Below are 26296 nucleotides of genomic sequence, written 5' to 3' on the forward strand. Positions count from 1 at the left end.
ACTGGCCTCCAGCATTAAGGAGGACCAGACGGGATTTATAACAGGTTGCAGATTGTTGAATAATGCCAGGAACTTACTTAATATGATCCATGTTTGTCAACAGTAATCGGCACAAGGATTTGTGATCTCTTTAGACACAGAAAAGGCATTTGACCAGGTCAAGTGGCCATATCTTTTTTATACTTTAAAGAACTTTCATCAGGTAGGTGGAGGTTTTGTACAGTAACCCTCTTGCTGCAGTCCTTACCAATGGTGTATGGTCAAGCAGTTTCAATATTTATTGGGGCAGTCGACAAGGCTGTCCCTTATGCTTTTTACATTGTTGTTCGAACGTTGGCAGAGGCAATATGTAGGCATCCCAATATATCTGCTCCAGAAGTGGGGACAAAGTCACATAAGATTGCATTGTATGCAGATGGTGTCCTTGCCTTTTTATCAAACCCAACAGTTTCAGTGCCACTCCTGATACAATGCATCAATCTATTCGGCGGCTTTTCGGGTTATAAGATCAATTTTGTGAAATCAGACGCCATGCCTACAGATGGTCTTCCGAGATTGCCTGATCCTGAGGGCGAACCTTGATTTCCCTTTAGCTGGTTGCAGGAGGGCTTTCTCTACTTAGTTATATTTATTACCCCTGTCTTAGATCGGCTATTTAAGACCAATTTATTCGAGAGGATCTTCGTAGATGGGAGGCGCTTCCGAAATTTTGGTTAGGTTGGATAGCTCTCATTAAAATGAACATTCTGCCCCTTCTGTTGTATCCTATGTGAATGTTTCCTGAGCCTTTTTACGAAGCAAATATTTAGAAGACTGAACGGCTGGTTCAGTTCCTTTATCTGTTATCGCAAGCGGCCCTTCATTAAACTGACTCGACTGCAGTTTCCTTACACGCTGGGAAGAGTGGACCTCCCAGATATCAAAAGCTATCAATTAAACCCCTTGCTATCCTATGTGAGTGACTGAGCCCGGGGAGACCCTAATCACTTTAGTTGGACATTGAAGCAGCTCAGGCAAGATGCCCCCTTACGAGCCTGCTATTCTTGGACAAAATGAGAACAGCTAAGGAGTATTATCGCAGCCCAATAGTTATTAATACGTCAAGGTGTGGCGGGGCAATGCGTCAGAGTGAGAGCAATATTGCCAAAACATCATTTTTGACACCCATAGTGGGCATGCCGGGTCTTTAGCCAGGGATGATGGACCCGAGGTTTAAATTATGGGCAGCTAAGGGTGTGCCTTGTCTGGGTAATTTATTGAAGGGGACACAGTGATGTCCTTTGACTAGTTGGCTTGGAGATATGAATTGCCCAGTAGGGACCTCTTCCATTTTTTTTCAAATTAGAAATTTCATACAAAAAGAGACCACATTTCGAACTGACTTTTAGAGGTCTGACATGGAGAAGAGGGTGCTGAGCCCTGAGGGTATGCTTTCTGTTAGCAATGTTTGTCACCTACTGGGAGAAGGTCTCTTGGACAAATCTGAATGGCTCTCTAAGGTATGGGAGAGGGAGTTGGATGTTGAGATCTCTTCTGAAGTATGGGGGGGATATCTGGGAAAATGCAAGAAGGATCTCGATTTGCAACAGAACCCATGCCTTGCAGTTGAAGATTCTCCACAGGGTCCATTTGGCCCCAGACTGCCTCGCTAAATTTAAAGTGGGAGCATCTCCAATGTGTCCAAAATACAGACTGAGTAAGCGCACGCTCACTCATTGTCTCTGGTCCTGCCACAGGCTGCAGGAATACCGGAGCACTGTGGTAGGCGAAATAGAGAAGGCTTTGGGAATGGAGGTGGAGATGGACACAGTCTCTCTTCTTTTTTTGCCTTATTAGTTCACTTCCATTAGATGCACACAAAGGCTTTTCAGTATACTCATGTTTTGTGCAAGAAAGAACATTCTATTAGAGTCGGTGTCTGAAAATCCCCGGGGCTGGCGGGTTGGTGTAAGCTAATCATGGAACACATCCCCTTAAACTTTCTTACAAGTATGGTGCACCATAAAACTGAGAATTTTTATAAGATGTGGCACCCCTTTTTGGACTACTTGGGTACAGATCTGTCTGCCATATTAATAAGAGCCTTTCAATAGCCATAGCAATTCTGTTTAATGACTCTGGTATCCAGAGTGGAGGAACTACGAACATATGAATATTTATAAATTTATGCGCTTGATGGTCATGGGCTATTGCTTTGTTTTGTTTTGTGTTATCAGTTATTATTATTGTCATGACATCCTTTTTTTTAGTTAGTTATTAGTTATTATTTATTTATCGATGTAATTAGTGTTTTTTTTTACTTTGGTTTGAATTGTTTGGTTTGTATTTGTTATAATATTCAAAAATACTTTCCTTTTTTCAATGAGGAACCTCGATTATCCGAATATCAATTATCCAAATTTCAGATTATCTGAAGAAGATCTCAAGGTCCCGATAGAAATATTACATCAAAGAGGTGTTACCAACTCTGATCGCGTCTTTTGTTTACAATGATTAAAAGTGAAATTAGCTTACTGAAATGCTGTTGAGGACAGTCCTTTACATTGATGGGAGCCCAGGCACCATCTCCAAATGACTAACCTCCTGCCCTCCCCCTCTCTCCCCACACTTACCCTGGAGTTCTACACAGGGGTGTACCCTAAACTACACCCCTCTTCCCCAGATAATTTCTCCAGCATTGTCCTGTACAGGGCAACGGTGGAACTTGTCAAAAACTTGTGTGTGTGTGTGTGTGTGCGTGTTTGTGTGTCTGTGCGTTTGCCTGTGTGTGTGCGTTTGTGTGTGTCTGTGTGCATGTGTGTCTGTGTATGTGTGTGTGTGTGTGTCTGTTTGTCTGTGTGTGTCTGTGTGTGTCTGTGTGTGTGTATTTGCAGTGTGTGTGCTATTTTAAGACTCGCCTCCCCAAAGGCAGCAGCATTCTTGCTGTTGCTTTCCAATCTGGCTGCCATCTCCATTCCGAGGGCGGGGGTGGGGGTCCATGGGGGGGTGGGGATGGACGTATATGGGGGGGGGCAGGAGCAGGGACATGTGGGAGTGCGGAGGTACATGGGGGGGTGGCAGGGTATGGGGGGTGTTGCGCAGTGTTCTGCTGCCTAGTCTCCTGAGCAGACATAGCAAGTGTTCACTCTGTCAATCCCATTGAAGTGAAGCAGCAGCGAGCGGGGAGAGGTTACAGCAATGCTGCAGGACCCTTCCACACAAGCGTGTCCCTGCTCAGAAACAAACCCTGAGACAGAGAGAGGGAGCAAGGCAGGCAGAGCGAGGAAAAAGAAACTTAAGAAAACTCCAAGTCCCAGAGGAGAATCAGTTATCCGAATAATCAATTATCCGAACGAAATACTGCCCACCCATCTCCTTTAGACAATCGAGGTTCCTCTGTATTTAAAATAAAAAAACCCTTTTTGTTCCTTCCCTCTTCCCTGATCTGCTGCTCTCTTAGCTAAGCTGTTCCAGTCCAGTTACAACACTGGCATCTACCTGACAAATCCAACCCTATCAACGACTGGCCCATCAGTCTACTCTCAATCATCAATAAAGAGATAGAAGGCTAAGCAGCACCAGCTCAGCAATAACCTGTTCAGTGATGCCCAGCTTGGCTTGTGCCTGGACCACTGAGCTCCTGACCTCAATACTCACCTTTGCTCAAACATGGACAGAAGAGCTAAATTCCAGAGGTGCTGTCACCAAGGCTGTACTTGGCCGAGTGTGGCATCAAGGAGTCCTAGCAAAACTGGAGTCAATTGAAATCAGGGGTAAATTCCCTGCTGGTTGAAATCATATCTGGCATGAAGGATGGTGGCTGTGATTATGGGAGGTCAGTCATCTCAGCTCCAGGACATCTCTGCAGGAGTTCCTCATAGTAGTTTCCATCTTCAGCTGCTTCATCAATGTCCTTCTCTCCATGGTAAGGTCAGAATTTGAGATGTTCATCAATGATTGCACAATGTTTAGCACCATTGATGACTCCTCAGATACTGAAGCAATCCATGTCTGAATTACAACAAGCCATGGATAGTTTGAAGGCTTGGGTTGAAATGTGGCAAGTAATATTCATGCCACACAAGTCCCAGGCAATGACCATCTCCAACAAGAAACAATCTAACCTTTACCCCATGACATTCAATGTTACCATCACTGAATCCTGGGGGTAATATGATCCTGGGGGTAACCATTGACCATAAACTGAATGGGCCTAGCCATATTAATGTAATGGCCACAAAAGCAGGTCAGAGGCTAGGAAACCTGCATTGAGTAGCTCACCTTCTTACTCCCAAAAGCTTGTCACTATCTATAAGGCACAAGTCAGGAGTGTGATAGAATACTTTTCACTTGCCTGGATGAGGGTAGCTCTAACAACATGCAAGCAGCTTGACACCATCTATACAAGGTATTTGGTTTGACTGTCACCACATCTGCAAACGTCTACTCTTTCCACCACTGATGCTTTGCAGCAGCAGTGATTATCATTATAAGAGGCAATGCAGAAATTCCTCACACAGCACCTTTCACACCCATAAACACTTCCATCTATAAGGATGAGGGCAGCAGATACAAAGGAACATCACCACCACCTGTAAGTTCCTCTTCAAACCCCTCACCACACTAACTTGGAAATACATCACCATTCCTTCAGTGTCACTGGGTCAAAATCCTAGAACTCCCTCCCTAACAGTATTGTGGGTCCATCTATAGCACATGAACTGCAGAGGTTCAAGAAGGCAGCTCACTACCACCTTCTCAAGGTCAACAAGGTCCTCAGCAGAGGCCTCACCTTTATTCCCCTACGCTCTTGGGTTAACTAATTCAACACGCGGCGTGACATCGAACAATTCTTCCGCCACCCTCGCCTCCGCGACTACTTCTTCAACCAGAATTCTCGCCCATCTTCTGACGACCCCTTCTCCTGCCTCCAACACACCCCATCCACCTGGACACCCCGTGCTGGCCTCTTACCCGCCCTCGATCTCTTCATAGCCAACTGCTGCCGCGACATTAACCGCCTCAACTTCTCCACCCCTCTCACCCACTCCAACCTCTCACCCTCGGAACGTGCAGCCCTCCACTCCCTCCGTTCCAACCCCAACCTCACTATCAAACCGGCAGACAAGGGAGGCACGGTAGTAGTTTGGCGCACCGACCTTTACACCGCTGAGGCTAAACGCCAACTCGCGGACACCTCCTCCTACTGCCCCCTTGACCATGACCCCACCTCCCATCACCAAACCATCATCTCCCAGACCATCCAGAACCCCATCACTTCAGGGGATCTCCCATCAACCGCTTCCAACCTCATAGTCCCACAACCTCACACCGCCTGTTTCTACCTCCTGCCCAAAATCCACAAACCTGACTGCCCCGGCCGACCCATTATCTCAGCCTGCTCCTGCCCCACCAAACTCATCTCTGCATACCTCGACACGGTCCTGTCCCCCTTATTCCAAGAACTCCCCATCTACATTCGGGACACCACCCACACCCTCCACCTCCTCCATGATTTTCACTTCCCTGGTCCCCAACGTCTTATCTTCACCATGGACATCCAGTCCCTATACACCTCCATCCCCCATCACGAAGGACTCAAAGCCCTCCGCTTCTTCCTTTCCCACCGTACCGTCTCTTCCACTGATACCCTCCTTCGACTGACTGAACTGGTCCTCACCCTGAACAACTTCTCTTTCCAATCCTCCTACTTCCTCCAAACCAAAGGAGTAGCCATGGGCACCCGCATGGGCCCCAGCTATGCCTGCCTCTTCGTAGGATATGTGGAACAGTCCATCTTCCACAGCTACACTGGTACCAGCCCCCACCTTTTCCTCCGCTACATCGATGACTGTATCAGTGCTGCCTCGTGCTGCCATGAAGAGGTTGAACAGTTCATCCACTTTACCAACACCTTCCATCCCAACCTCAAATTCACCTGGACCGTCTCAGACTCCTCCCTCCCCTTCCTAGACTTTTCCATTTCTATCTCGGGCGACCAAATCAACACGGACATTTACTATAAACCGACCGACTCCCACAGCTACCTAGACTACACCTCCTCCCACCCTGCCCCCTGTAAACCGCCATCCCATATTCCCAATTCCTTCGTCTCCGCTGCATCTGCTCCCAGGAAGACCAGTTCCAATACCATACAACGCAGATGGCCTCCTTCTTCAAAGACTGCAATTTGCCCCCAGACGTGATCGATGATGCCCTCCACTGCATCTCCTCCACTTCCTGCTCCTCCGCCCTTGAGCCCCGGCCCTCCAATCGCCACCAGGACAGAGCCCCCGGTCCTCACCTACCACCCCACCAACCTCCATATACATCGTATCATCCGTCGTCATTTCTGCCATCTCCAAACGGACCCCACCACCAAGGGTATATTTCCCTCCCCTCCCCTATCAGCGTTCTGAAAAGACCGCTCCCTCTGTGACTCCCTCGTCAGGTCCACACACCCCACCAACGCAACCTCCACTCCCGGCACCTTCCCCTGTAACCGCAAGAAATGCAAAACTTGCGCCCATACCTCCCCCCTTACTTCCCTCCAAGGCCCCAAGGGACCCTTCCATATCCGCCACAAATTCGCACCTCCACACACATCATTTATTGTATCTGCTGCATCCGATGTGGCCTCCTCTATATTGGGGAGACAGGCCGCCTACTTGTGGAACGTTTCAGAGAACACCTCTGGGACACCCGGACCAACCAACCCAACCACCCCGTGGCTCAACACTTCAATTCCCCCTCCCACTCCACCAAGGATATGCAGGTCCTTGGACTCCTCCATCGCCAGACCATAGCAACATGACAGTTGGAGGAAGAGCGCCTCATCTTCCGCCTAGGAACCCTCTAACCACAAGAGATGAACTCAGATTTCTCCAGTTTCCTCATTTCCCCTCCCCCCCACCTTGTCTCAGTCAAATCCCTCGAACTCAGCACCGCCTTCCTAACCTGCAATCTTCTGCCTAACCTCTCCGCCCCCGCCCCCACCCTCACTCCGGCCTACCACCCTCACCTTGACCTCCTTCCACCTATCGCATTTCCAACGCCCCTCCCCCAAGTCCCTCCTCCCTACCTTTTATCTTAGCCTGCTGGACACACTTTCCTCATTCCTGAAGAAGGGCTCATGCCCGAAACGTTGATTCTCCTGCTCCTTGGATGCTGCCTGACCTGCTGCGCTTTTCCAGCAAAATATTTTCAGCTCAACTAGGTATAGGCAATAAAGGCTAGCCCAGCCAGTGACCCTCACATCCCACGAGTGAATTAAAAAAATATGTATTTGCACAGGGATCTTTGACGCTCCATCAGGGCTTCCCCGAGCTGAGAAAATTAAGGTTAGGTAATGGAAAGGAAATTCAGTTGGTTGCACAGATTGAGATTGGAGGAGATTAGTGGAGAACAAGATGGAGGAGCCTTGTGGTCTGGAGATGGTGTTCAAGAGGATGGGAATGAGGCAGCTGAAGAATGGCGGTAGCTTACTATCTGCGTATGTGTACTTTGACCCAGTCATTAAGCAATGCACAGAAATGAAGATCCATTCACAGAAATGAGAATCCATTCTTTCTAGCATGATCAGACCCAGTCATAATGTTGCTGCTATCAGGTTCCCTAAAAGCTCAATAACTGATGCTATGGACCAGACCAAACCTCCTTCAACTATATTAAGGAGACAAGGTAAAAACAAGATAAAAACAATGATTGCAGATGCTGGAAACCAGATTCTGGATTAGTGGTGCTGGAAGAGCACAGCAGTTCAGGCAGCATCCTGAACTGCTGTGCTCTTCCAGCACCACTAATCCAGAATATATTAAGGAGACAGTCTAAGACCTTAACTTTTATTTTTTTTTAAAGTGTAATATACTGTGTTCCAGATGTATTTCAATTAGTCGCACTACTTGGCTTCAAGCAAAATACATTTTATTCTCACCATACAGTTAAAGTGCAAACAAAAGAAAGAATTACTATAACTTTAACTTTATTGGAAAACTTCTAAACTGCAACTACTCCAGTATTGTAACATCCCATTAACACACCCTTTGCAAAGTCAAATACAGTAAAACTGTTTCTTTTAGATGTGATGTTTCTCCAGTCCAGGAGATTAGAACAGCAAGAGAAAATTTTGGCAGAGAGAAAGTGTGTGTGTGTGCATGTATGTGTATGTGCGTGTGTGTGTGTATGTGTGTGTGTGTGAGAGAGAGAGAGAGAGAGAGAGAAAGAGATAACAGCTTCCACAACCAACTTTAAAACCCCAATAACTGCAAATTAAACTAAAGCCCTGGTTCTGTGGGAGCCTGATTCCACCCAGTCAGACTGCTTCTATTGTTCTAACTTTAAGAAAAGCCTCAGTGCCTCACAAGCTGTTTATTGGCCTCGAAGAATCAGAATTTAGAAATAGGTTTGTTGTCACATGCACTCATGTACATAAGTACAGGAATACAGTGAAAAATTAACAATATCGCCCCCATACAGCACCATCTGAGCTACAAAGTACCTAGGTACAAATCTTAGATACAAAATAGATATAATAAAGAAAAATAAGTTACATTATCTTACAGTGATTCGTAGTACAAGTTGCAAAATAAGAAACACCTCTAGCTCAAAATCTCTCTTAAAAACAACTAGGACAAAATATACTCCTTAAAGCCATAATATTGTCACACTAACTATCAGACATTTCGAATAAGGGACAGAAAATGCAAGATTGCCTTTTTTAGAGATTTTGTCTATGTCTGATTTCATCTCTCCATGGTGTTGGGCACAGCAAGGTCATTGTCAAAGGGTTACCATAGTGTTCACTCAAACATGTCAGTTTAATAAATGCTCGGGAAAAAGAAAGAACTTGCACAGAGAATCTTTCACATCCTGAAGAACTTTACTGCCTACTAAAAAAAATTGTCATATACCTGTAGTCACTGTTGGAATGGGATAACAGAGGAGTGGTGTAATGCAGGAATGCAGGTACAGTGTGATGCAGGAATGCATTAACGTAGAAATGATGTGAAGCATCAATGCAGGAATAGTTAAGTACAGGAATGGTCTAATGCATTAATGCAAGAATGGTGTGATACATGAATAAAGGAGCAGAATGTAGGAATACAATATACTGCAGGAATGGTGTAACACAGAACGAAGGGATGGTTGACTATAGAATGTCAGAATGTGTAATACAGAAATGTCTCGCACATGATTCTGACGTGTACGTTTGTGACATGCTGCACTTTACCTAGAGTCAGGGAACACAGTAGCACTCGACCAACGTAATCATTGCCCTCATTAGTGATGTACATCAGGCTGGAGCTGGGTATCCTGAAGAGCACATCAACACCTGCCCACTCCATACTCCAGTGACTCCATCTGGCCATCTGCTCGGAAGAGCAGCCTGAGGCACATGACAACACGCGCTACCAGCTGAGCTAATAGGTTGGCAAAAGCATTCAGTGGCCGTACTGTTGTCTGCTTAAAGACTATCACAGGCCAGGGAACCGATCCAAGGTTAGCAATCTCTCTGGGACATACTTTTACTGTCAGACATGAGACTGCTGCTAGGGAGCACAATTACAGCAGGGCAGGCAAAACTCTCCTGGGTATGAGTGTATTGCAAGGTAAGCAATGTCCTGAATGGCATCCACTCACTTCAAAGCAGGAATTCACATCCAGAATAAATAGATGTTCCAGCAACATAGCGACGGAATACAGGGCTGAGCCGGGGCCTTGTCCACTCTTTTCCTTATTGTCTTCATCTTTTTACTTTAGCTCTTCCTTTTTTCTTTAAAGCCTGGAGAGTGGTGGCTGAAGGAGGAGGTCTCCAGCAATTCCAGGATGAGTCGGACACGGCTCCACCCCAGCCTCGGGCCACCCAGTGAGCGAGGAGCAGGTAGCGTTCTGGCTGACCCCATCTGCTCCAGGCTGGCCGCTTTCTCTTCCTCTCTCTCCTTTACGTCTTTTCTTTCCTTCATCATCCTGGCATCGTGAGGAAGCTGGAGCGGTGTCGGCAGCGACTCCTGGCTTCCTAGGCCTGAGGTGTGGACTCCTGGGATGGTAGGGGCGCGTTTGCAGCAACTATGGAAGAATGGGCATTCCTGGCTGCTGTAGGCTCAGAGTGTGGGCTCTTGGCAGTGGGTCATTGACATGGACAGTGTCAGTGCCTGGAGCGAGGGCTGCTGGCTGTGGTAGGCCCGGAGCAGGGACCTTGCAGAAATTCTTGAAGCTGTGTTTGGGATCCTGAAAGTGAACTACATTTAAGGACTTTCTTTTAGTCTCCTTGGACTTCAAAATGGCGCCGGGTTGTGGCGACAGAACACTTTTCACTGTATCTCTGGAAATATATGTGACAATAAATTCATTCATTCACATCAAGAAGATTATTATCAAAATCATGAGGGATTCTGTTAGAGAACGTGGGGAGAAATGGTTTTCTCTGGCAGCTATGTCAGAAGCTCAAAGAATTAAGGTAAATGGCAGAAAGCAACACAAAGAAAACTTATTTTCTGCAGCAATTTATTATGATGCAAGTGGATTGATCAGAATTCTCAAGAAAGAATTGGATAGATTTATGAAAGGGGGAAATTTGAAGGGAAGTGGGGAAAGAAGAAGTGGAGTGGGACTAATTGAGATAGTTCGATCAATGAGCTGGCACGGGTACAATAAGTAAGTTCTTATGATTCAATGAATTGTTACAGTGTAGGTGCCATCCCAAGCTCATTGATCTACTGCAGGGCATAATAATGTGGTTGACTCTTAACTGTCCTCAGGAATGGCCCTAACAAGCAATGACCTGCTCCAAGGTTCCATACACTCTGGTCAGCATGCAAGTACATGGACTTCTGCTTTCAGAAGTCACTACTGTGCAAGAACCTTGGAGGACTGCGCGGAAGGAAAAGAAATTAGAGGTATCGTAGCAAGCAAGATACACAATTTGTGAGCAATTGGTGATGGGTAATGAATGCTGGCTTTGTTAGTTACACCTACATCCCATGAAGGAATAAATTAAAAATAAAACTCTCTTTGCAATATACTGGTTGTGTTTTGGCTATGTACTCAGACTGCTGGAGTGGGACTTGAAGCCACAACCTAAGTGGGGTTCCATTTTCCCCAGATTGCCCCTGGTCATGTTCTACTTTTGTGATGTAGCTGTATTTACCTCGTTGTGGTTTCTACTGCTGGGATTCCAGCTTCTCATCTTGAGTCTGGTCAGAGGCCTTTTTGTGTGTGTGTGTGTGTGTGTGTATGTGCATGTGTGGGTCTGTAGGTGGGTGTATGCGTGCATGTATGTGTCTGTGGGTGTGTGAGCATGTGTGTGTGCACACGCGCAAATGTTAGTGAGTGTGTATGTGTGCCTGTGTGTGCGTGTATGTGTGTCTGTGTGTGTGCATATGTCTGTGTGTGTATATGTGTGTGTATGTCTGTGTGTGTGTCTAGGTGTGTCTATGTGTATGTGTGTGTGTCTGTGCGTGTGTGTCTATATGTATGTGCGTGTATGTGTGTCTGTGTGTGTGTATGTGTCAATGTGTATGTGTGTGTTTGCTTGTGTGTGTGTGTGTCTATGTACGTGTGTCTGTGTGTGCACCAGTGTTCCAAAGTGGGTCATTTATATTTTCTTTTGTAAATTGCAAGAAAGTTATGGGGCTCAAGAGAGAAGCCTATGGTTGATTCCAAATCCCACCGGGGCTGTTATAATGTAAATTGCCAATTTAATGTCTTATTAATGTTTTCCAAAAATCAATATATTACATAATCTATTGTGTTCACGTTATGCAGACACACTGCTCAGAAAATTCAAGTTGTTAAATGAAACCTGTCCTTTTAAAACAAGCAACACCCACATCCTGTTGAAGAGTGAAATGAAAAAGGGGGGAATTTACTGGATCCTGAAAAAGATGAGCTACGCTGAGAGATTCAAGAGAAGCCAAGACTTTCTCGATGTTGGGAGTGATGAGTCTTGTTTTCCTGCTAAATTTTGACACTGAGAAGAGATTCTCACCAGTGGGAGGCATGAGGCCTATTAATGGGGATTATTGCTCATTATCACCCTCATTATTACCTCATGAATATGCACTGTCCTACTCCAATACCTTCTGGTTAGAAACTACATGCTGAGAATTCCCAACCTGAGAGTCAGAGCGAGTATCTGGTGACTCCAACTTGCGCCTAGGGGCCTCCATCGCTAACACCCAGCGCCAATAGCTCAGAGCACTATTCTATGCAGTCACTGCATCCACAGATCCTGGCATCACTCACAGGTCAGCTCCTCTGCACCATCATGACATGTCTCTGACCCACTTACAGTATGATGCCTCACTTCAATGCTGCACTTCAGAGGACAGCTCCATCTTTATTGGAATGCTACTGCTGTCAGGACACTTTGTGTCTGGGGACTGACAGCCAGCCCATGAATTAGATTAGGTGGCAAGGCGGGACCCCTGCTCGCTTACTTTCTTAGTGCTCACTCTCTTGGCACCTATCTGCCTGGGCTCACTGCACCTCTGCCTGACATTTCCTTGCCTCCTCAGCCAGTGCAAACAGGTTCACTTTACTTCTGTCTTGCCTTGCTGTTTAGCACAGGCATAAAGCCAGGCACCTTGTTAGTGGTCACTAACCCAGAGGAGGGACATGTTGCTATGTGTCACTATGTTCCATCAATCTCACATCCACACCATGTTCTAACAGCGAGTGTTGTAAACACACAGCATTTGCTTCAAACAACTAGTATTGTAGAAACTCAACAGTGTGGAAGGAGGCCATTTGGCCCATTGAATCCACACCGAACCTCCGAAGAGCATTACATCCCCCCAACCTATCCCCATAACCCTGCATCTCCTATGGCTAATCCACCTAGCCTGCACATCCCTGGACACCATGGACAACTTAGCAAGGCCAAACCACCTAATCCACATAGCTTTGGAGTGTGGGGTGAAACCAGAGCACCCGGAGGAAACCCTTGCAGACACAGGGAGAATGTGCAAACTCCACACAGACAGTCACCTGAGTGTGGAATCAAACCCAGGTCCCTGGTGCTGTGAGGCAGCAATATTAACCAATGAGCCACCATACCACCCCTTTTTTGATGTGCATTTTGATAAACAAGGGGATGAAGGCTATTGTGGGTTGGCAGGATTGTAGAGAAATCAGATCTGCCATGATTTTATTGAGTGGAGGATCAGGCTCAAGGGGAGTCAGGGCATACTCCTGCTTGTAATTAATATGTTTGTATGTTTAATTTCACTCAAACTATCACTGCCTTTCAGATGCACTGCAGCAACTCACTAAGGCTTCTTCAATAGCATCTTCCAAGCATGCACCCACTACCATTTAGAAGGACAAGCACAGTCAATGTACTGGATCACGGCTGCCTATAAATCCCCCTCCAAACCAGTCACCATCCTGACTTGAAGTTATATTGTTGTTCCATCAGTGTCACTGGATCAAATTCCTGAGCCTTCCTCCCCAGTAGCCCTGGCCTTGTCCCTCCACCACATGTACTGAAGGGTTTAAGAAGGCAGTTCACCACTGCATGCTCAAGGAACGGGCAGTAAATCCTGGCCTTGAAAGAATCTCTAAACTTTCTCTCCCCTCTAACGCTCTCCTCCTTTAAGCTGTTATTTAAAGCTGAAAACTAACTCTTTCTATCACTGGTCTTAACATCTGAATGTGTGACTTGGTGTCAGAAATGTTTCTGAGAAGCATTTTGAAGATGTTTTACTACATTGGGAATGCTATACAAATGCATGTTGTTGTGGTACCACCTCATTGAATGGTTAGCGATGATTAATATTTCAGCATTATGGTTTTCCTTTTCTAAACTCTTGGTTAATTTGTCTTATGTAACATGGTGCAGTTAATGACCACCTGAGTGTTTTATTAAATCAGACAATAATTGTGACCAAAGTTAAATGTAAGGTCTTTTCTCAATATTTGATGGTATCTACATCTGGTCCATTTCCGAGATGATCAGTGCACCGCTGCCAGTGCTACATCTTCACTTTGGGAAATTCAATTTGCCTTCAATCAAACAAACTCTTATAGATCTATTTCTCAGTTGAAAACAATGAGGTTAGTGCTTTCCTGTGCAATAGTGCAGGGAACTGAATCCCCAGCTACTCCTTCAGAAACCTATGCATAAGCTAATGGAAGGTAATGACTTTCTCTAATTACTCAGCATTATGGAGGTATAGGTAACTGGGTAATATCAAGGTCAAGATGATTATTGATCACACTTACTGATTGTTCGCCATGTGGGGAGATGCAGAGCTCAACAGCAGCTTTTTAAACCTCCGGCATGTTCGATCAGAGTTTCAACTCATCACTTGGAGTTTACATTCCTATAAATTAATAACAGTTATTCCATTAGACTTCATTCTTGTTAAAAGTGTTATGGGTTATATTTTAAGAAGGTAGCCTAGACCCTAACATTTTCTTATTACAAAGGCAAATGTAACGTGCCATGTTCCAGATGCAATTCAACTCATCAAACTACTGATGTTCAGCAAAACACAAGTAATTTAAATAAGTAGTTAAAATACAACCAAAGAAAGAGGAATTTAGAATAACAACTCTATTGCAAAACGTAATAGAATAATAGATACATTACTATTACTCATTAACTGTGCCAATATAATGACATCCCTTAAACACACCCTTTGGCAAAAAGGCAAAATCAGTAAAACACTTTGTCTCACATGCCATCTAACAGCCCAGGAAGAGAATCCCCAGCTTTTGGCTATAACTGGGGAGAGAAAAAAAGCTTCCACTTCTTCAAACCCACAACAGTAGCTGCCTAAACCTAAACCAATAAACTGAAAAACCCGAGAAATCCTGGTCTATGAGAGTTGGCCAAACTCATCCAGGCTGCCTCTATTGTTCCAACTTTAAAAAAAAACCAAGGCCTCACAAGCTGTTTACTCTAGTGGTTTTGGTAGACTGCTCATTACTTCTGCCTTATTACCTCTCTTCAAAAAAAAGGACAAAATAAAATATTAAAGCCACAGCATTGTCACAAAGGTCAGAAGGGAAGACTTGGGCTGGACACCAGGGAGAAATCTCCAGCTCCTCTTCAAGATAGTGTCATCTGACCTTTCACACCTACCCCAGGGGATGCAGGAGACACCAGTTCAACATCTCATCCCATATTTGTTGCCATCTACAATGGGCCTGATTGAGGCACAGGCCAGTGAATCAAATTGGGGTCTTCCTGCATGGCTCATAGTCACCAGACTAGGACAGACCAAAGTGGAGTAATCTGTAATTGCTGTGTCTCAATGGTAAGCCTTGTCACCATTGTGTCAGAGGGCTTTGAATTCAAGTCCCACTCTATCAACCTGGGCACATGCTATGGGCTGGTAGAACCAAGGGAACACTGCACTGTAAGAGGTGGCATTGTTCTGACAAGAAGTTAAGCCTTGATCCTGTTTTTGGCAACCAAACACTCTCCCATTGAGCTATAGCCCCAGACTTGTTAATAGCTGTGTTGGTGCAGTGTAATAGCTTCACAAATAGCATAGAGCAATTTCATTTAACTATCTAAGTTACCAATCTAACTGTTCAGTGGCCCATTCTCTGATCTTCCTTGTATTTTTTCTGTTTTGTTTCTTGAAGGCACCTTTGATATCCCCGAGCCACCAACCTCAAGCCAGGACATCATTCCCCTTGATCGTCACTCCCTAAAAAGGTATACTCTCTGCTTGAACCTAAATGGAAACTATCAGCAGACCATAAGAAATAGGAACAAAATTAGGCCATTTGGCATCTTGAACCTGCTCTGCTATTCAATAGGATCATGACTGATCCAACAGTCCTCACATCCACTTTCCTGCCCTTTTTCCATAACCCTTGAATCCGTCACAGATCAAGAATCTATCTAAGATCGAGTGTGTATTGTGCCCTGGAGGTCAGTCCATTCAATTTAGAAACCATTTCTAACAAAAACCTGCTAAAAAAACAGAAAACAGAAGGGATGCAACAATGTTTGGATCCAAATTCAGTGTAAGCCCAGTAACCTTTTCCAGCCTCGCAACCCAGATCCTCCAACCTCGATCTACCGCACCTCTTTCCAGCACAGAGCCTTGGATAGTCTTTACTCTCTGCTGCCTGAAAGAACTGCCACAAGTCCTTGATGCTCACATGGAGAATGGTGGTACACTCATCATAACCACTATTCCATGAGGATGTATGAATAACTAGAGGACACAGGCTTGATGAGATTGACTGGACCTCCATATCCCCAGTGTTGCCAGTCTCATTGCCCACTATTGGGCTCCCCCGATCCCTCTTCTTTAATGCCAAAATCTTCAAATTCTACCTTTGACAGATTGAGAACTTTGACTTCACTTTCAAAAAAAAACTTATGTCGGGTTACCCTAAAAATCCATTTGGTTCCCTATGTCCTTCATGGAAAGCAATTTGCGATCCTGACTCTACACATGATTTCAATCCTCCATCAATGGAGTTGATCATTAATGAGCCTTTGAAGCACACAGGCAGGACTGTGCACCATCAATGAGATGCACTGCAGTAAATTGTGAAGGCTCCTTCACCAGCGCCTTCCAAGCCAAGCACCTCTACTACCTAAAAGGATGAGGGCAGCACATACATGGGAACATTACCAAATGCAAACTCCCTCCAAGCCACACATTGTCGTGACTTGGAAATATATCTCTGCTCCATGAGTGTTGCTGAGTCAAAATCCAGCATTGTGGGTCTGCCCACACCCTTGAGGACTGCAATGGTGCAGGAAAGCATCCAACCACCACCTTCTCAAAGGCAATTAGAGATGGCAATAAATGATCGCCTGGCCAGTGACACCCTTGTCCTTGAGCAGAAATGATCTTATTGCACTTGATTTCAATTTTACTTAACTCTCATTACTGCAAGACAAATATCCTCATGGTTAATCCCATCAGAATATCCGTACAATCCAACACACGCATCGGCCATTAATTCTCATCATCCAAATTTATTTATAGCAGTTAGTGATTCTTATTAAATGATGGGGCTAAAGTTCAAAGTAATCAATAGACAGATCTCTCCCACAGAGATCTGAATAGCTACAAACATGCATTTTTTTCTCTGCATTCTGTGAGTGGAATTAACAAGGTGAGTTTGCAGAAAAATGATGCTTTAGTTATAGATTTTCGTCTTATATTAGGACCTTCCTGATTGGTACAGAATCTACAGTTCATTACAAAATGATTTTATAGTACAGTAATAGACTATTCAGCCCATCATGTCCACGGAACAACACAAACAGAAATTACTGGAGAAACTCAGCAGGTCTGTCACCATCTATGGAGAGAAAGCAGTTAATGCTTTGGGTCCAGTGACTTACAGCAGTGTTCTTTCTCTCTGCATAAATCCCATTCTACTACCTTGTCATATTCATACTTCTCTTGAAAGACTTAGTCTTACCACATGCCACCACCTTCTTTGATTCAAGATTTACCACCTTTCCCAGATCCATCAACTACACAGCTCCTTTTTGTTATTCCCTTGTATTCTGGAAGAAATTTCGCATACCTTTCTCTGTTACATTGTTCCCTGACTTCAAGAGGCTTCTTGATGTCCATCTCTTTAACCTGGTCATCTCTAATTCATAATCTTGCTTTTGTGTGTGTGTTATTCATCTTTGATTTTGTCCCTAGCCTTAAGCTAGCTTGATAGCTAACATAAGATTCAAACTTAATACAGATAATACAAAAACCAAATGTTGCAGACAACAGAAATCTGAGTGAGAAAGCAACATGTTAGGTAACAATTCACACCGAACCTGTGAAAACAGGGAATTGTTTTTAACGTAACAGCTTGATGCCCTGGGTCATCAATGAAGGATTCCCCATGTTTACTTAACAATAATGAACTTTAAGAAGCAATACATTGGATTAGAGGTTTCTTCCCACCTGCCTGCACACACTCTGTTCAAATCACTTCACTGTGTCATCTCAGTGGGTAAGTAGTCACTTTTAAGTCAGAAGTTTGTTGGTGTCCAGCTGCACTGGAGTCCAAAGCACATGGTTGAGAATGATTCCCCAAATGTCGGACTGAGGAAGTACTACACTGTCAGCAAAATTAGCTATTGGACAAAATATTCAAACAAGGACACGTTGTTAACAAAGTGTTCAAGAGATCTGGGCAGAACTACCTTAATCGTTAGTCTTAGTTAGAGATGGTTTTCATCTGATTTTCTTCCCTAAAGTAAATTTCTGTGCCACCTGATGTGCTGAAAGCAGGAAGGAAACTCACCGCCATTTATTAAACAATTGAAGATCTCCTCCAGCGTTCCTCAGGGTCATGTTGTAGGCTCAATCACCTTCAGCTATCAGTGATCTTTCCTCCATATAAGGCCAGAAGTGGGTATATTTCCCAATTACTGCACCAATGTTCAGCACAATTCATGACTCCTCAGATACTGAAGTAATGTCCAATGCAGCAAGACCTGGTCAATATCCAGGTTTATGCTGACAAGGGACAATTAACGTTTGGGCCAAACAACTGTCAGGGAATGACCATTTCCAAACAACAGAGAATCCAACCATTGTCCTTTGATATTCAACAGTAATCCATCACTGAATCTCCCTGGAGATTAGTTAACCAGAAACTGAATTGGATTAGCCATAAAAAAAACTGTAGCAAGTCTGAGGTGAGAATTCCTGCAGTGAGTAAGTCACTCCGTCTCCCCAGAGATTTTCCACATTCTATAAAACACAACGATTGGACTATGATGGCATATTTCCAACTTGCCTGGATGGATGTAACTCCAACAGTACTCAAGAAGCTTGGCACCATCTAGGACAAAGCAACCTACTTAACTGGCACCACATCTACATTTACTCTCTCTAAGCACAAAGCTCAATGTGCACCATCTACATGCACTGCAGAACTTCACCAAGGCTCCTAAGACAGCAATTTCCAAACTCACGATTACTACTACTTAGAAGGACAAGGGCAGCATATTCTTGGGAACACCACCAGCTACAAATTCCCCTCCAAGCCATTCACCATTCTGACTTGGAATTCCTTCACTGTCCTTCACTGTTCATTCACTGTCACTGAGTCAAGGTACTGGAATTCCCTCCCTAAGGGCAACGTAGGTTAACCTACAGCACATAGACTGCAACGATTCAAGAAGGCATTCTGGATTAGTGGTGCTGGAAGAGCACAGCAGTTCAGGCAGCATCCAACGAGCAGCGAAATCGACGTTTCGGGCAAAAGCTTTATTCCTGATGAATGGCTTTTGCCCGAAACATCGATTTCGCTGCTCGTTGGATGCTGCCTGAACTGCTGTGTTCTTCCAGCACCACTAATCCAGAATTTGGTTTCCAGCATCTGCAGTTATTGTTTTTACCTCATTGATTCAAGAAGGCAGCTCACCGTCATGTTCGCAAGGACAATTAAGGATGGGTAATAAATATCTATATCCCATTAATGACTAAAAAGTAAATCAGCACAAAGTCAAAGATTCAACTATTAACTTTTGTCATTATTTAATTTTTAATACTTATTGTTCAGACATATTCTTAATAGTTATGATTGCTGTGTTTCATTTATTGAGATTTGATTGTGAGAGCTTAAAGCAATCAGAAAGATTAAAATTACTTAACCATCTTTGGAAACATGCTTATTGACATTAATTGCATTGGCAGGAGCATTTATTAAAGAAGGGCTAAAGGAAACAAATCAATTTAAACTTTTACATTTTATGGGGTTCACTACACAGGCAAACAATTGTGGCAAGGTAGGAGTCTTGTCAATAACGATTCAGTTTGTAACATTTCTATCTCTGAAGATGAAGGTTGTGGGCTCAAGTTCTCCTCCAGAGCATTTAAGCTAATACTCCTGAGGAGGTGCTGCAGAATTAGAGGCACTCTATCTTTCTTAAACTGGGAGGCTATCTGCTCTTACACTGGATGTAGAAGCACTTATGGGTGGCTCAGTGGTTAACACTGCTGCCTCACAGCACCAGGGATCTGGTTTTGATCCCAGCCTTGGGTCACTGTGTGGAGTTTGTGTGTTCTCCCTGCTTCTGCTGGGTTCTCTTACCTCCCACAGTGCAAAGATATGCAGGTGAATTAGCAGTACTAAGTTGCTCTGTAGTGTCCAGGGATTTGCACGCTAGGTGGATTAACCATGGGAAATACAATGTTATAGGTATAGAGTTGGGGCGGAATGTTCTTTGGAGGATAGGTGTTTTTAGATTAGATTCCCTACTGTGTGGAAACAGGTTCTTCGGTCCAACAAGTCCACACTGACCCTCTGAAGAGTAACCCACCCAGACCCACCTCCCCACATTTACCCCTGGCTAATGCACCTAACAGTATGGGCAATTTAGCACGGCCAATTCACCTAACCTGCACAGCTTTTGGACTGTGGGAGGAAGCCAGAGCACCTGGAGGAGACCCACGCAGACACGGGGAGAATGTGCAGACTCCACACAGGCAATCAACTAAGGCTGGAATCGAAACCGGGTCCCTGGAGTGTTGAGGCAGCAGTGCTAACCACTGAGCCGCTGTGCCACCCCTTGGTGCGCTGAGTGGCCTCTTTCTGCACTGTTATGCTTCTATTCTATGCCATTTTGAAGATGAATATAGAAGGTCTGCCCCATACCTTGGACCAATATTTAATCGAACAATCAACAACTAAGAACACATATACTGATCATTACTGTACAAGGTGATGGGTATGAATGGGTTAATATGTGAACAGAACTGAAGCTCCACCCATTCTGGTAGGTAGCATAGCCATTGGGTGGAACATTGGATTATGCCAGTTGCAGTTAGGCAACTACAGTCAGATCGAGCAATTGCTTGATGGATACACGATTGCCTTATTTATCTCGTATCATCAATATTCAAATTGCCTAAGAGTTAATGTGACATATACTTAGTTACTGTTACATAATGAGCTGCATCTTATTCTGAACGACAAGAACCTCTTTTGCTTGTTTGTGGCCCAACCATCCTCATAGACTAACATGGCAGTCTACCCCAAATCCACAGACTGCACCCAGGCTTCAGATAGATTGTGTTGACATTATATTATATTGTATTATTTATAATTATTCATACAATAAGAAATTATGGGTGTGGGAGCTTGCAGAGAGTAAACTGGCTGCTGCACAGGATTCCAATGCAGACTCAAAGGAATTTCATGGGCTGCAAAATGCTTTGCGATATCCTTGGGGTTTGTAAAGTTCTACATCAATGCAAATGTTCTTTTCCAAGTCTTTTCAGTCTTGATATGCAGTGTTAACTCTTTCCCACAGCTGGGGATTCCACCTCGCAGTAATCCAATGTCTGACTGAACATTAATATTTGATGGGGTGATCAGTTAACACACGGAAATGTGTTTTAGATATATCACCACAGGAATGTATTGCATATACTGGCTTCTTTTATAATCCTCTCTATCTTAGCTGAAACGGGGAGGAACTCAGCATTAAAACATTCCTCTTTGTCCATCTAACATTGTGTCTGCTTTCTATATGAAATAAAATGGTAACTGAATGTGTACGAATGGAGATTTGACTGGCAACAAATAGCTCACGGATCTATGATCAATTATTTGATTTATTATTGTCACATGTACCTAGGTTCAGTGAAAGTTTTGCTTTACAGGCAGATCATACCATACAAAGTACATTAGGATAATAGAACAGAGCGAGGAATACAATGTTATGGCTGCAGAGAAGGCACACAAAGAACAACATCAACATTTAAATTTAAAATTTGAGAGGTCCATTCAGAAGTCAGACGACAGTGGGGAAGAAGTTTCCCTTGAATCTGTTGGAATGTGCGTTTAAGCTTTCTTTTAAGCGTTTGTATCTTCTGTCCGATGGACGAGTTGGAAGAGAGTATAACCAGGATGGGAGGGGACTTTGATGACATTGGCTGCCTTCCCGAGGCAGTGAGAAGGATAGATGGAGTCAGTGGATGTAAGGTTGGCTTGTGTGAAGGATTGAGCTGAGGTCACAACTCTCCATAGTTTCTTATGGCCCCGGGCAGAGCAGTTGCCGTACCAAGACGTGATGCATTTGGATTGAATGGTTTCTATGGAGCATCTATAAAAATTGGTAAGTGTCTTTATGAATATGCTGAATTCCCTCAGCTTCCTGAGGAAGTAGAGATGTTGTTATGCTATTGATCAATTATGAGGGGTTTGGATAGGGTAAATAGGCAAAGTCTTTTCCCTGGGGTCAGGGAGTCCAGAACTAGAGGGCATAGGTCTAGGGTGAGAGGGGAAAGATATAAAAGAGACCTAAGTGGCAACCTTTTCACGCAGAGGGTGGTACGTGTATGGAGTGAGATGCCAGAGGATGTGGTGGAGGCGGGTACAATTGCAACATTTAAAAGGCATTTGGATGGGTATATGAATAGGAAGGGCTTGGAGAGGTATGGGCTGGGTGCTGGTAGGTGGGACTAGATTGGGTTGGGATATCTGGTCGGCATGGACGGGTTGGACCGAAGGGTCTGTTTCTGTGCTGTACATCTCTATGACTCTATGACCTATTGAAAACAAAGACCTTCTGTCTGCCAACTACAACATGATTGGCTTCCAGGTAGCAAAACAACTTGGAGGTGTGAATGTTTGGGACAGAGGCCATCAGACTTTGGAAAGGAAAGTAGGTGTTTTGCTCTGCAATAAAATTCAACTTAATCCTGAAGGTAGCCAGTTTATTTCACCTCATCAGTTGCTCTAAGCTGTGACGTTCAATCAACAAGCCAGAGACTTTTAAATGTGTGAACCAATCACCCTGTGTCTACTGCAAACCAAGGAAATACTTGGTGAAAGATTGAGGAGTAGTGTTTTGATCAGCAAAAAGATCATGCGAGAGGTAGTGGGAATGGGTGGGATGGTGGCTCTGTAGTTAGCACTGCTGCCTCATAGCACCAGGGTCCCAGGTTCAATTCTGGCCTCGGGTGACTGTCTGTGTGGAGTTTGCACATTCTCCCCGTGTCTGCATGGGTTTTCTCCCACAGTCCAAAGATATGCAGGTTAGGTGAATTGGCCATGCTAAATTGCCCATAGCGTTAGGTGCATTAGTCAGAGGGTCTGGGTGGGTTACTCTTCGGAGGGTCGGTGTAGACTTGTTGGGCTGAAGGGCCTGTTTCCACACTGTATGGAAACTAATCTAATCTCAGTGAAAACTGTGCATAGGGATCACTTAATTATCTTCCCAGCCTTTATCTCTATACATAGTACCCAAGGGGTGTGTGTTCAAGCCTTAATCAATAAAGTTGTATGTTGATGATTCCTAATTGCTTATCTGTAGTTAGAATCTATTTGTTTGCAAAAAAAAGTCATGTTAAATATGAAAACCTGGCCAGTGTTTTTTGTCAACTTGGGTCTAAAAGACAGATAAATTGGAAAATTCTGCATACTTTTCAAAATCTTGAAGTTTTGTGATGACTCTGGGGAGTGGGGCTTGATATTCAGCACACTACCCCAGTGAGGCATGACATACTGTTGTTGGGCCAGTGACTCAGGCTAATGTTCTGGGGACACGGGTTAGAATCCCAGAATGGCAGCTTGTGAAATTAAATGAATAGAGGCTCATCTCAATGATCGTGACCATGAAGCCATTTTTGATTGTCGTTAAACTCCATCCAGATCACTAATGTCCTTTAGGGAAGGAAATCTGCCTTCTAAGTCAGGTCTGGCCTACATGTGACTGCAAACCCACAACAATGTGGTTAACTTTAAAAACTGCCCTCTGAAATAGTGAATCAATCCATTCAATGGCATTGAGGGAGAGGCAAGAAATGTTGGATTTTCCTGGAAAGTCCACATCCTGTGAAGGAGTTTTTTTTTAAATGAATATTTAAAAATGAATATTTTCCCGAGATGTAATTGAGCTGCACAGACCAGGAAGAATTCCATTGTAATGTGGAATGGCTTGCATTCATGGAGCTGGGAAAGTACAGATTAATTGAAAAAAACACACACACTTTATATTCAAGTCCCATCTTTGCCTTGCTCCCTTCTTCTTTGTAACTTGCTTCAGCTTTGCCAGACTCTCTGTTACCCTAATTATGCACTTTGAGCTTCCAAGATTTTCATTGTTTCACCCAGGACTGAAACAACAGGCACAATGAGTTCTAGGTACCCTCACCCCAATCCCTGACTTGACCACAACAATCCCAACTGTGAACAGCTCTGATCCCTTTATCAAAGGAAAGATTAGATTAGATTACCTACAGTATTGAAATAGGCCCTTCGACCCAACAAGTCCACACCGACCCTCCGAAGAGTAATCCACCCCGACCCATTCTCCTATATTTACCCTGAGTAATGCATCTAACACTATGGGCAATTTAGCATGGCCAATTCAACTGACCTGCACATCTTTGAATTGTGGGAGGAAACCAGAGCACCAGGAGGAAACCCACACAGGCATGGGGAGAATGTGCAAACTCCACGCAACCAGTCACCCGAGGCTGGAATTGAACCTGGGTCCCTGGCGCTGTGAGGCAGCAGTGCTAACCACTGAGCCACCCTGCCAGCCCTGGTGGCACTGGAAGCAGTCCAGAGAAGGTTCACCTTTGTTGATTTGTGAGGAGAGGTTGAGATGGTTGGGCCTGTACTCATTGGAGTATAGGAGAATGAGATAAGACTTTATTAAAACTTAGAAGATTCCTAGAGGATATGAGGTGCTGCACTTTGGAAAGGCAAATCAGGGCAGGGCTTATACACTAATGGTACAGCCCTCGGGAGTGTTGCTGAGCAAAGAGACCTTGGAGAGCAAATTCATAGTTCCTTGAAAGTGGAGTCGCAGATAGATAGGATAGTGAAGAAAGTGTTTGGTATGCTTGTCTTTATTGGTCAGTGTATTGAGCATAGGAGTTGGGAGGTCATGTTGCAGCTGTACAGGACATTGGTTAGGCCACTTTTGGAATATTGCATGCAAATCTGGTCTTCCTGTAATAGGAAGGATGTTGTGAAACTTGAAAAGATTCAGAAATGATTTACATTGCCAGGGATGGAGGGTTTGTGCTAAAGGGAGAGGCTGAACAGGCTGGGTTGTTTTCCCTGGAGCACTGGAGGCTGACCTTATCCAGCTTTATAAAACCATGAGGGGCATGGCTAAGGGTGAATTGCCAAGGTGTTTTCCCTGGGGTGGGGGAGTCCAAAACTAGAGAGTATAGATTTAAGGTGAGAGGCGAAAGATTTAAAAGGAACCAAAGAGGTAACTTCTTCACGCAGGGGGTGGTGCATATATAGAATGAGCTGCTAGAGAAAGTGGTGGAGGCTGGTACAATAACAACATTTTAAAGGCATCTGGATGGGTATATGAATAGGAAGGTTTTGAGAGGGATAGTGGCCAAATACTGGCAAATGGGCTACATTAATTTAGGATATCTGGTGGGCATGGATAAGTTGGACTGTACAGCTGTTTATGTGCTGTACAACTCTATGACTAACAGTATGGACCTTAAAGTTGGAATTCCCTCCCTAACCCTTCTGAGCTGTGTACCTCCTACATGTCCTCATGTCTCCTTATGGGGTTGGGGGTGGGGGGGTCAGTGCTACATTTTGTCTGATAATGTTGTGAAGCACCTTGCAATGTTTCTTTATGTGAAATGTGCTATATAAATACAAGTTGTCATGTTGATAGTTTTTTTAGCAGTATTCATATGGTGATGTTCACTATACATAGCTTCAACGTGAAGCTTGAGAAGCAAGGTGACTTGTTATTCTGAATTACTAACACTTCAAGTATATTGTCAGTTTTTTAAGACCTTAGTACAGCATGATATTGCTACTCCTGCAGAAGTTGAATTGTCAGCATATTGCTATTGAGGCAGAAGGTGTATTGAGAGTGAAAAAAAAAATTTCTCCAAAATTAGATTGTTGTGTCGTTCAACAGGGACACTGGCCAGCTTGCATCATAAGTGATGTTTGCAAGTGTTCACCAGGAACATTAACTGGGCAGAATCTATTCACAAAGGAACTTGTAGATGCAAATAGGTTGGAGGGAATTTCAATTAATCCTTACACTTGTCTCAGGCCAGCAAATTTTGCTCATTTTCAGACCAAATAATAGCACTGTAGAACAGAGAGACCTAGGGGTTCAGGTACATAATTCTTTGCAATTTGCGTCACAGGTAGACAAGGTGGTTAAGAAGGCGTTTAGCACACTTGCCTTCATTGCTCAGATTTTTGAGTATAGGAGTTGTGACATCATGTTGAGGTTGTACAGGGGATTGATGAGGTGTCTTGTGTGCAGTACTGGTCGTCCTGCTGTGGGAAGAATATTATTAAACTGGAGAGGGTTCAGAAAAGATTTACTAGGACGTTGCCAGGAATGGAGAGTTTGAGATATAAA

At 44.2% G+C, this 26296-nt stretch overlaps 1 protein-coding gene across 2 annotated transcripts in view; it reads right to left on the reverse strand.

Annotated features, from left to right (window-relative positions):
* Window positions 1-26296, reverse strand: part of tmem266 (transmembrane protein 266) — a 158407-nt gene that overhangs the window by 105084 nt on the left and 27027 nt on the right. For both annotated transcript variants that reach the window (XM_072552960.1, XM_072552959.1), the window contains one exon: window positions 14203-14303. In XM_072552960.1, coding sequence (XP_072409061.1) covers window positions 14203-14216 — 14 coding nt within the window. In that variant the 5' untranslated portion in view covers window positions 14217-14303. The remainder of the gene's footprint in view (window positions 1-14202; window positions 14304-26296) is intronic.

This window comes from Chiloscyllium punctatum, chromosome 33 (genome assembly GCF_047496795.1).
Source record: "Chiloscyllium punctatum isolate Juve2018m chromosome 33, sChiPun1.3, whole genome shotgun sequence".
In the NCBI taxonomy this organism is placed as follows: Eukaryota; Metazoa; Chordata; class Chondrichthyes; order Orectolobiformes; family Hemiscylliidae; genus Chiloscyllium; species Chiloscyllium punctatum.